This window comes from Sciurus vulgaris, assembly GCF_902686455.1.
Source record: "Sciurus vulgaris genome assembly, chromosome: 5".
Lineage (NCBI taxonomy): Eukaryota > Metazoa > Chordata > Mammalia > Rodentia > Sciuridae > Sciurus > Sciurus vulgaris.
In genome coordinates this window covers 78159938-78173021 of record NC_136465.1, presented here as the reverse complement: position 1 = coordinate 78173021, position 13084 = coordinate 78159938, and the positions used below count along the sequence as shown (strand labels likewise).

The 13084-nt window shown below is 35.8% G+C and overlaps 1 protein-coding gene across 2 annotated transcripts in view; it reads left to right on the top strand.

Annotated features, from left to right (window-relative positions):
* CLEC12B (C-type lectin domain family 12 member B) overlaps positions 1-8841 on the top strand; it is a 28991-nt gene extending 20150 nt beyond the window's left edge. Inside the window, exons 5-8 of one of the 2 annotated variants that reach the window (XM_079143163.1) lie at positions 308-526; positions 1035-1189; positions 1394-1509; positions 3967-8841. In XM_079143163.1, coding sequence (XP_078999289.1) covers positions 308-526; positions 1035-1189; positions 1394-1509; positions 3967-4117 — 641 coding nt within the window. In that variant the 3' untranslated portion in view covers positions 4118-8841. Of the gene's footprint in view, positions 1-307; positions 527-1034; positions 1190-1393; positions 1510-2201 lie in introns of both variants that reach the window. The other variant, XM_079143162.1, reaches the window with a different exon arrangement.
* Positions 8842-13084: the final 4243 nt, after the last annotated feature.

Genomic DNA, 13084 nt, shown 5'->3' with positions numbered 1-13084 from the left:
TTTACCAAAATAAGGGGCAAAATTACCAACACCAATTTTGATGAAATATCAGATATGTAATTGTTAATTCATTATTTTCATACAAGTACAATAATAGTCAAAATATGAATAAAATTATAAAGATGAACTATAAGCAACTTGGGATTGAAAAGTATCTGGTGTATTTCTTTCATGAAATCTCAATTATTAGAAGTTACTAATAAATATTTAGCAATAAGAAATGTTTCTGAATGAAAAGAATTATGAATGACTATTATGACAATGGAAAGATATTTGAGTTTGTCTTCTGTCATGTTATGTCTTGGAGTTTTGCAGTTGTCTAACAAAATTAACTCGGATTCAGAGAAATTGAATCGACTTCAGAAAATTATCCACCACCAGCAGGAAAATTTATCCCAGCAACTAAGCAACCGCAGGAACTTACCCATGGAGGAAGAATTTCTCAAATCACAGATATCTAATCTATTGAAGAGACAGGGGCAAATAGCAATCAAACTCTGCAGAGAGCTAATCATTCACACTTCAGGTAATTAGACTTAGATCGGCTGACCAGTTATATTGAATCAGTAGCTCTGATTTAAGCTGACCATATGTGGCACCTCAGAGTATGACACAGTTATGTCATTCAGTGATTCTTTGAGGATGTCACTCTAAATTTATAGAATATAGGAGAAGATACATATTTGTTTAATAGTTTTGAAAATACAGACGCAAAATGGGAATCATCTTAGAATATCAATTGGAAATTTCATCCCCTTGTTTTATTAATTATTTATAGGCAATCCCAGGTTAAATGAAGTTAAAACCATAGCTGGAAATTCTGAGGCCAGAAGACCAAACCCTGAAAAGAGAATCCCCAATGCAGGTACCCATAACCAGAGTGACCTCATTTTTAGAAGCTCCCAAAACAGCATGTTTTCAGGGTGCTGGCCCTCAGATCCCATTGTTCAATTAAATGATTTAGTTTTAAATGCCTTCTCCAGATACTCCCAAATCATTGAGTTCATGCTGTTGAGTATAATCTCCTTTTTCAGACCATAAATGTAATCCTTGTCCTAAGACATGGAAGTGGTACCAAGAAAGTTGCTATTATTTCACAATAAGTGAAGAGAAAACCTGGAGTCACAGTAGAAAGGACTGCCTAGAAAAGAACTCCACACTGCTAAAGATTGACAACCTGGAAGAAAAGGTATGATTGAATCTCCTTCCTGGGTTATAGAAATTATCTCATTCAATGAAAGGTAAATAAATGAAATTCTGATTCACATGTTAGAAATTCAGTGGATTCTGAATAAGAATTAGCAAATGAATTCAGCGAATGCTTCTATCTTATTTCTATAACTTAGAATGTGACTTTCTCTTAAAGATTTCCCTCTGCTTTTTTTTCCCTCAGGATTTTCTTAAGTCACAGCCACTACCCATGCTTTCTTTTTTTTGGCTGGGATTATCATGGCACCCATCTGATGGAAATTGGCTTTGGGAAGATGGCTCAGTTCCCTCTCCATCCTTGTAAGTTTACTGGGGATGGAAAACCAAGATTTCCATAGAATCCTGAGAAAATAAGTGGGAAGTGTAAGAATTATAAATCTACATTTTTAAAAAGGTGTACAAAGTACAAAGAAAAGAATAGCAAATATTGTACGGTAGTGTACTGATTTTATCTGTGTAACCAAGTCAGGGCAAGTCACTAGACTTTGCCTATTAGTTTAAATGTTTTCTTTATTTAACATATACATGTAATACTTAGTATCTTCAGAGAACTTCATAAATACAAACTGCCTTGAATAGAGCAGTTATATTCCCATTTCACAGATAAATATTGTCACAAAGAGATTAAATAAATGTGATTCAGCTTGAAGGTGAGCAAATCAGGACCTTGAGCTTTACGGACTATGTGTGTTTAGGCACTTAGCTATTCTGCTCTTCAGCACTTAGAATCCAGAAGGATTGTGTCATAGGAACTCATGTTAATGTATCTATTTGGATCAAACAACTGTCAGTCACTTTCTAACAGAAAGTAATTTTGAATTACTTGTACTTTGAAATAGCTTCATGATGAAGATTTTCCAATTAGGTTATGTGGCAAATGTTGTTCATAATTTAAAGTAAACTAAATCTGCCATGGCAAAATTTTGATGAAAATATTTAAAGTACATTTAGGATGTAATAATTGAAAATTGCATTTTTCCAACTATCTAAAGTTATGGAAAACATAGGTGCCTGCCATCTTCTGTATCTACTGTAAGAAAACCTTGGCAAGAGACTCTGTCTCTAAGGACCTGGAAGCCCAGGTGCTGCTTCAGGTCAGGTGGGGTCCAGGTAGACCAATGGGGGACAGGGGTGGGCTTGTGTTTGTTCTATCTGCAGGGCATGTCACAGATGAAAGTTTCTCCAGAAAAACATTTAAAATATTGTGTAAGGGAGCACATAGCTTTGAAAAGATTCTTTTAAAGAATACAGAACCAAAAATTTTGGTGAACATTCCATATCACAACTACATTTAAATGACATAACGGTTTCATATTCTAAATGTAACATATAGTATTGTTTTTTTAGATGAAACTAAGATCATTGGCATCATTCTGGGTGTAGTTTTTTCTCCATGGCCCTCTCCCAACAAGTACCTAATCCATCTAACTCACTTCTATTTTACTCTTTAATTCGTGTTGTCAAGTTTTCTTAAACTGAATGATGCTGTTCACCTTTTGTCAAAGATGCCGTGCTTCAGCTCTGACACACCAAACTCCTTGAACAAAAGTTTGTCTATTCTTTTCTTCCTGAGACACTTTATTTTCATTCATTTCCCCAAGTTTTGGCGTGGCTATTTCTGCTCAAATACCAATTTTCCACTCTCTCTAATCCCCATTACTAGTCATATTAAATTGATTAGTCTGGTTTCACAAAAGCAATAATGGCAAAAAGCATATACTGACTAATACATTAGCAAACAAAATGGCAGCAACTTTTTGGTAACTGGAGTAATATCAGGCATGCATTGATTAAGATTAATCTGAGGCACTTAGTGCTACTAGACTGAGAATTTCTAGGAGTGATGCCATGACATCATGTCAGTGCACTTCAGCTTTCCTTGGAATTTACAATGTTTCCCTTCCCCCAAAGGGATTTTAATCATCCTTTGTCCCTTCTCTGTGGGAGGAACCCACAGCAGAGTTCAGATTCTTCTGATGCTGACCCGCCCAGGGGTCATGCAGCTTCAGGTAAACCACCCATTATACTCAGGTGATTGAGACTGATCTTCTGGATTACATAGTCATTTCCTAGGCTCAGAAGACCTTATCTGCTGAGCAAGTGTTTAGCTAAGACTAAGATCTAATAACCCTACCCTGAAGCAAGAAAAGGATATGGCAGTTGTAATGCAGGTCATTTGGAAAAAAACAATACTGATCACATAGAGAATTAAGTTGGTCAAGCTTAATTTTAAAATGACATTATTTGGGAGTTATCATCAATTTCCTAGCAAAGGAATTGAGAGCTATTATCAGAACCACATCTATATTTTAATTCATTTCTTCTCTTAACCTCTGCCATGTTCTCTTGTTACCCTCCATAAGTAAAATTAGGTTTTTGCATAGTAGAATGTCATGAAATTTTGTAGAGAATATGATCTTTTTCTACTTTTCTTCTTACATTTGCAAAGTACAATTATTCTAGCATTTCTAATTTAATCTGGACCAAGCGGATTCCATTAATGGAAACCCATACTAGAGAGGGAAATACAAGTTCTCATCACAGAACTGAAGTGTTCTTAAAGAATTCTACCTAGAATCACAATTAACTAGAAATAAAGAATTTGGATGTGCCAGATTAAGGATTTTGATACTTTAAGAAGGCAAAAGTCTCAGAATATTCATGTTGTTGATTGCAAAGGTAACTAGGAAAACTGAGTAGTGATCAAATTCCAAATACAATATTTATTACTAATTTTAAATGTATTAAAATTTTCAGATTTAGTAATAAAGAACTTGCCCAGATCAATGGATCCAAAGGATGTGCTTATTTTCAAAGAGGAAATATTTATATCTCACGCTGTAGTGCTGAAATTTCATGGATATGTGAGAAGACAGCTGAAATAGTGAAGATTGAAGATTTAGATTAATATGCTTCTTCCAAATTCACCAAGAAATAAGGGACTTGCAATTGCAAGCCCATGTGATGAAGAAAGGAGCTACAGTCATAGAGTCAAAAACAGCTTACAAAGTGATTGTATCTAAGCTCTCAGGCAAATGAACTTGCTTCACAGGACATTCTCCACTTCACTGTCTGATGCCTTCTGATTTGATGTTCAGTGTTATCCTTTGAACCCAGGAGAATACTTGTTCTATGCTTTTATTATTCTATCTCAGAATCATCTCACTGAATTTTTTTTCTCTCTCTCAAATAAAAGACTCTTTTCTTGCTTTTTTATGACATATTTACACATGCACTCTGGTGATATTTAAATAGGAATAACCAGAAGGAACATAGGCCAACTGGAACAAGTTCCAGGAAACCCTGTTGTGAAGGGTGCTGGATCACGTGGAGGTTTGGGGGATCCCAAGGTAAGGATCCTGGTAGGTGGGACAGTAGCAGTGTACCAACTGATTTGGAAATACTTGAGTCTTCTAGCAGATGTTTGTACCACTGTGTGCCAAGTCAGTCTTCATGTGCATAACCACCTCCTCCATTTTCCTATGAAAATACATTCTTATTAATCTTTAAAATGTAGGTCATTTATATTCTAGAGTAGCATAAGAACTTCATTTTAACAACTTTATCATTTATTCAAATTAATAATATTGAGGTTATTGTTTTGGTAATCTGGGCATCAGTCTTAGAAAACTTTAGTCTTAAAACTCTTGTTTTATTTCCTTCAGAAACATTCTAGTAAATTGTTTGAAGACATTAAGATATCAGAATCATTACTTTTTGCAACTTTCTTAAAGCAGTTTATCAGTAGTGGCACATTAGAAGTTAAAAGCAAATGACTTCAGGACCTTTTCCAGGACAGAACTGCTGATTGCAGGATATTGTCAAAAGATAAAGATTCCATCTTTTTGCCTCAGATAATTGCATTATTATGTATAGTCTAAAAACTAAATTAACTTGTGATATTAAATTTGCTAAGACAGTGATCTAGAATTTAAGTAAAATGAATATGGTTCAAGTTCAAAGCCAGTTGCATTGTGGAATACTTTAATAATTCTTTGAAATAACTTTATACATACCTTCTAGTAGTTTATTTTTCTTGAAAGATTTAAAACTGTGAGCTAATTAATTTTTCTATATGTATTAAAAGAAACTCTAGAACTAAGGAATAATGTTCAGCATAAATATTTAGTAAGATTTATAAACAAAATATATTTAAGCACATTTTAAAAAATGTGGATCATTTTTTTAAAATCATAGTGTTAGGTGAACAGAGTTTACCGGTTCTCTTCTAGGACTGAAGCGCAAGCTACATATACATGGATTAAAAGAGAAATTTTATTCTTTCATTTCTCTTTAGTTGTTTACTGTCACTTCTACTCTCACATAGATAAAATTATTTATTTAAAATCAAAAACTCTGCACCAGATTCCTCTGTTCCCAAGGGAAAGATAATTTCTTCTGTTATTTTTTTTATTTCTAACCAAAGAACGATGTACTATTTGTAACTTAACTGTCCTTGTTATTTTTTTCCCTGTAAAGAGGTTACAGGTTATCTTCCTCGGGTGACCTCTGTTCTTTCCTTCTTATCTCCTGTGTGCTCTGACTTTCACACTCATGAGAAGAGAGTTCTGTGTCTGACCTTGACCTCAGGTGGCTGTGTTTGGATCAGCTACTGTTGGTGGTAGCCCCCTTCCTGTCATCACAGGTTGGTGTGTTCCCAGCAGCCTCTGCCCTGGGCCAGGAAATCCAAAGTTCTTTTCTGTTTCAGAACATTTCATCCTTGTTGCTTTCTCCTAACTTGGCTTATGAGACAGGGTTTGATCCCAGGAACTTCCAGTTTTTTTTTCTCTCCCTCTTTCCTAACCTCTCCAAATCAAAATTCCTAGAAGACATTTTATACTTAGATAGATTTATGGATAGAATGAACTTTAAGGAAAGCTGAATCTCCATGAAGGACCCCAAGTGGCTACATAGGCCTAAATTCAAATTAGAATCTGGTAGCCAATTGCTGAGTTGGGGGTCACACATATACTCTTCCTGAAAGAACCATAAATTAAAATTTTGTGGCCCTGGCCCAAGCCTGCTGATGTTCTAGCTGCCAAGATAAATAGCTCCCAGAAAGTCCCATTTTGCCACCTGGCTTGACCAATGAACTGTGACCTGCAATCCATCAGAACTGAGCAGGCTGCAGGCTGGCATCCTTTGTTTGTACAGAGTACCACAGTGGGAACCTGAACCTGCACTTTTCTATATAAGCCAGCTCCTCTGTTCCTTGTGGTGCATTTTCATTTTGTACTGAAGGTTACAACTCCCCACTTTGCAAACTATTGTTTGTTTTTAAATACAGCCTTCTATTTATCTTAAATCCTTTCCTAGTAAATTTGAATTGATAATAGATAGATAGATACATAGATAATTATACACACACATTACATACACTTTCAACATTCTAAGGGAAAGACCATTGTAATGGTTTAGATGTGAGGTGTCCCCCAAAAGCTCACATGTTCTCACATATGCAAGAAGGTTTGGAGGAGAAATGATTGAGTTGTAGCCTTAACCTAATCAGTGAACTAATACCTGATGGGATTAACTGAGTGGTAACCAGAGGCAGGTGGAGTGTGGATGAAGGAAGTGGCTCATTAGGGCAAGGCTGTGTGGTGTATATTTGAATCTGGTGAGTGGGGCCTCTCTCTCTGCTTTCTGATGGTCATGTGAGCTGCTTCCCTCTGCCACACTCTTCCTCTATGATGTCCTACCTCGCCTGGAGCCCCCAGGAATGGAGCCGGCTGTCTATAGATTGAGACCACTGAAACTGTGAACCCCTAAATAAACCTTTCCTCCTCTACAGTTGTTCTGGTCAGGTCTTTTATTCACACAATGGAAAATCTGACTAAAACAACCATGTTTTGTATTTATTTTAGACAACTTTTTCTCTGTCAACAAGTAATAAGGTGGTTCCCAAACCTGGCTTCACATCAGATTTAAAGCACAGATTTTGGGGCCATGTCTAAGATCTATAGAATCAGAGTAACTGGAGGGCAAAACTAGAAACTCTCAAGTTTAAAAAACTCTGTACTGGGCTGGAGTTGTAGCTCAGTGGTAGAGTGCTTGCCTAGCATGTGTGAGGCACTGAGTTTGATTCTCAGCACCACATATAAATAAATAAATAAAGGCCCATCGACAATGACAAAAAAAAAAAAAAAAAAAAAAATCTCTGTACTGACTTTTAGTAATTTAGTGTAGGTATGTGGCAATGTTTGGATAAATGACCTCAATATCAACTTCCTGAGCAAACAGGCCCAGAGACAAATGTGCTGAAAGCAACTTCCAAATGGACAAATTCTTTTTGTAACTTTATCAAAAAATAGTTTGGACTTTTGTAGGATGTAGTGTGACATGACTACAACCATCATGGTAGCCATGTAACCCTTGCATTACAATCCCTAAAGTGTTACACAGTATTTGATATAGGAAGCCAAACTTTTCCTGCTGGCCACTAATGCCTAAACTGTTTCTTTTCTTTTAATATTTTTTTAGTTGTCAATGGATATTTATTTATTTATATGTGGTGCTGAGAATTGAACCCAGTGCCTCACACATGTTAGGCAAGTGTTTCAACCACTGAGCCACAATCCCAGCCCTGAGATTGTTTCTTAATTGATGTTTAACGTTTTAATAGTTTATGCGCAATCTTAGGTATATTCTAATTGGTTAAGACCTGTCTTTGTCTATCTTACCATAAATTCCTCCTTCTGCCTTGGGGTGCAGGGATTCTCCTTTCTGCTGTCCAAGAGGTATCTGTCTATAAGTCCATAATAAATCATACTTTACACAGTCCTGGGTCTGTCAGCCTCTGTCTTTGATCTCATGGCACTCTCCAACTGTAGTGGTAGACTCTTGTATAAGGGAGTTTTCCCTGAATTAGTTGTGCAATCCAAGTTAGGTCAGTGCAAGTAAAACTTGGGACAGAAGTAATGAAATTCTCAGCAATTGCTTTGCTGTAAACTTGGACAACAATGCCTTCCTTAGGAAATTGATTGAAATGGTCAGGATAGACAGGTGATAGGTAGTTTGATCTATATCAATTTTTGAAACTAATTCTCTTTTTTGGCTGCACTTTGAAATTACACTGGAGAGTTGTGAATAAATTCTGATGTCTGAGACTGTTTCATATGTTAAGAATTTGATTTAATTGATCTGAATATGACTGAATTGTTAAAAAAATTAGTTTCCTATATGATAATAATATGCAGCTAGTCTTAAAAAATCATGGTACTGAGGTCAGCTCAGTGCCAATTATAACAGAAAAATAGCCAAACCTCTGTTATGTATCAAGAAAGCAGGTAAAGTAGTTCCATTGAATGCCATGTGATTGACAGAGTAAGATGACTGACTGTTATCTGAATCTAGGGCTGAGTATATTCCAGACTGCATACAAGCATGTTCATTTGTGTTTGTATATATTTATATGTGCATAGAGAAAGGTGTGGACATATCACTGATACTATTTACTTGAGGTAAGTATGATGGGAGAAAAACCAGACAAGAGAGGAGATAATAAACTTAAAAAAATATTTATTTTAATTTGTTATACATGACAGTAGAATGCACTTTGATATATCATATATAATGCAGTATAATTTCTCATTCTTTTGGTTATACATGATGTAGAATACCACTGATCCTACAGTTATATATATATATATATATATATATATATATATATATATATACATGGGGTAATAATGTCTGATTCATTCTACTATCCTTCCCTCCCTGCACTCCCCTTTACCTAATCTAAAGTAACTCTATTCTTCCCCAGCAGCCCCCATTGTGAATTAGCATCCCCAATATCAGAGAAAACATTTGAATTTTGGCTTTTTAGGATTATCTTATTTTGCTTAGCATGATATTCTCCAGCTCCATCCATTTACAAGCAAATGCCATAATTTCATTCTTCTTTAAGGCTGAGTAATAGCCATCAGGGAAGTACAGTTGAAACCACAATATCATCCCACTCCACTAAGAATGGCTTTTATCGAAAAGACAATAACAAATGCTGATGAGAACACGGAGAAAGGAGAACACTTACAGACCATTGGTGGAGGTGTACATTATATAGTCATTATGAAAAACAGTATGGAAGTAACCCCCAAAATGAGAGATAGAGCTACTATATGATCCAGCAGTCCCACTCTTGTTATATACCCAAAGGAAAGACATCAATGTTTTGAAGAAATACCTGCACTCCTGTGTTTACTGCAGCACTATTCACAATAGTCCACATATAGAATAAACCTAGGTATCCACTTACAGATGAATAGATTTAAAAATACACACACTTATGCACACAACAAAATGTTATTCGGCCATAAAAAAGGAATGAAGTTCTGTCATTTCAGTAGCATGCATGGCAATGGAGGACATCATGATCAATGAAATAAATCAGGTACAGAGAGGACAGAACCCACGTTTCATATGTGTAAGCTAAAAAGTTGATCAGATGGAATTAAAGAGTAGAATATTGATTACTAGCACCTGGGAAGAACACGAGGAGAAGGAATAGAGAAAGGATCATTAATGTTTACAGAAATACAGTTGAATAGGAGGAATAATTTAAAATTCAATAGTATGTTGGAATAGATATGCCTGACAACAATTAATTATATATTTCAAAAGAGCTAGTATAGAGGATCATAAAAATTCCCAATACAAAGAAATGATAAATGTCTAAGGGGATGAATATGCCAGTTACTCTGATCCCATCGTTATACATTATACGATATGTTAAAATTTCACATGGTGCCCCATAATCATGTATAATCACGATATCAATTACAAATAAAAACCAGCATTTAAGTGTGCTTCATAAACAATAGACGGTAACAAAAAAAATAGCATCTATTTCCTGAGATATTTGTGAAGGAAAAAAAGATATATGGGGATGGGGGGTGGTAAGAAGCATGTGGTACAGCAAATGCCCAGTTGGATTCAGTCATTATTTCTATCTCTTCCTTGGACTTCCTCTTGAGTAACAGATTCCTACATCTGTCCAGTCCTGTACACACTGCTGTGTGGAATGCCCCCTTGATTCTCACCACCAATATTCTTGTACTTGCACAGAGATGCTGAATGTCAACTTCTATATTGACTGTTCTTCTTAGGAAAATCTCAGTGTAACTGAAAGGCAGCATTTTTCATACAAATATAATGAAAGCTGTTTCACGCAGCCAAGTGCCAGCACATCAGGGAAGAAAGAGCAGGGAGCAACACTGGGGACGGTAGGTAGACTTTAACTCTAGGTATCTACCTGAGATGGGCACTATTGCCCGTGGATTATCTTGAAGCTTTCTGTGTCTTCTGTGGTATGGAAGTCAGACATGAGGTGGAAAAGACAGGCTCCAGGTCTTTTCATCTTTTTGGTTCTTTATCAACTGCCACTGGAAATTATAAGGAACCGATAACTTTTGGAGTTACCAAAGTATAAAGGGCATAATTTTTAGTTTACCAGCTTTCTTTGTTTTTAGAGAAACTGTTTCTAAGAAAAGTTGTTCTCTGTGGATGAACTAATTATTGGAAATCCCTTCTATCTTTTTGGTGTTGATTCAATTTTTCAGTCTACTTATGTTTTCCTAAATACAGGGGGTGAAGTTTCCTTAGTTAACTCCATTTACATTAGCTCTGTATATATTGACATACACACTCTCTTTCTAGACACACACACACACAGATACACACATAAACTCATTCAGAAACAGGTGTATTTTTTTTTTTATTAGTGAACCACTTTTATATTCTTCTATCTGTTCTCTGCTATCAGCTCTTAGGCATAATTTAATTGGTCCAATTATTTAAATGGCAGTTCACCTTGAAGAAAAGAAAGTAGGAAAAATGGTTTTTGCTAGAGTGCATGGTAATACATAGGAGAAGGTTAGATACAAAGTTTGTAAGAATTTAAGAATTTATATAGCAAGGCTTGCTGGAGGTATGTCCTAAGATGGAGGCAGTGTTGTGATGTGGAAATAAAATTGGTCCTGTCTAATTGGTTTGGTTCCCATTTCTTCCAAAGAATAGCTTTGTGGAGGCAACAAATAACCCTACCCTTTTAAATCTTAATGAATGTGGTGTTTTCTGGAGGTATACCTGTATTATACTAGGGTTTTGTTTATAAGGTAGATTTGTGAAGTATACCATAGCTAAAGTATGGTGGAACTTGAAAAGGAATTTCCATATAACTGGTAGCAAGAACTTTATTTTTGAAAGTGTAGAATTTTCTTCACTTGGGGATAAATAATATCAATCTCCAAAACAGCAAAAGTACTACTGGTTTCACTTCAAACATTCATTTCCTCTTTCTTTTAACTATGCTGAACTCTTTCATTTTTACTTCCTTTGGTGAATTCAATATAGTTTCCCATTTTTACAGAAATCTGCAAAGTTCTACTCTTTATTTTCCAAACAACATTTTTAGATATAGCCTAAGGTAGAATAAAAATGCATTAAAACTCTTATTTCAGATATGTGAGTATATGTTTTTATATGCATACATTCATAGATATCAAAATGCCCCTAATCTTTTAGACTGTATTAAACTAAAAAGAATTTATGTTAATTTTTGAGATTCAGGAATCAGACACTGAATAAGTAGTTTTTATATTTTTTTCTGTTTTACTTTCTTTTTTCTTCATTCATTCACTTAATTTTGGTACCACCTTTTCAACTAAATAAATTTAAATTGAATAAGAAATAATTAGAGCTATTGAATAAGTTAGGGAAATTGGAATACTGTATTAGTTTGTAAACTGAGCATTCTTTTCTTTCTTTTTTTTGAGGGGGCTGGACTGGGGATTGAACTCAGGGACACTTGACCATTGATTGATCCACACCCCCAACTCTATTGCTCAGTAGCACACACTTGTAATCCCAGTGGCTTGGGAGGCTAGGCAAGATGATCTCGAGTTCAAAGTCAATCTCTGCAAAAGTGAGGCACTAAGCAACTCACTGAAACCCTGTCTCTAAATAAAATATTTTCAGTAACCTAAAAAGACCACTTTGGAGTTGAACCATGCTGGTACATATGGTAAGCCATTTTTACTGGCCAAGCAGATAGTTTCTGTTTATTCTGAATAAACAAAGTATGATCCTAAACCACTTTTCAGAATCATAGGGCCTATTGACTTTTAATCAATTCAGCTACCTTGAGTGATCACTTCTAACATATACTCATTTTGTAGCTGCCCAAAGATACAGGGAAACATGTCATATGAAAAGATACTTTTGACTATTTGAAGGATGGTAAGAATATCTTGGTCAGGATTTCTGTAGCACTGATATCCACATTGCATCCTCTTCTGTGCATTTTAAATGTCCCTCTGCCTCTCTTTTAAGAACACTTGTGGTTAGATGAAAGGCCAGGCTGGATTATCCAGGATAATCTCCCCTTGTCAAGATCCTCAACTGAATCGAATCGGCAAAGACTCCCTTTCCTTATAAACTGATATGTATAGGTTCCATGAATTGGGCATTGATATCTTTGGGTTGTCATTTTCATTCTACTGCAATTGGGAAAGAGAAAAATTTCAAGTAGTCATGTTCATCTGACCTCCAAATTGAGACTAGATAGAAGGATCATTTGGAGAGGTATGGGGGTCTCTCAGTCACATCCCAAGTGGATGAGAAAAGTGTTAACTGCCAGAGGATGATGCTGGCTGTTTATCAATCAATTACCTATAAACTTATCTACTCAATAAACCCACAAGAGCCAATATTCTTTTTAAACGACAGGAGGCATGACGGGTCTGGCCATACCAGATCTGGCCTCTAACAACATGGAGTAGCCCAACTCTTTAATTTGCAACACACAGGTAAAAGGGGGCCAAGACCAGGAGGAGCTTCTTCTGTGATGGACAGGATAGGGGGGAGTTAGGGGAGC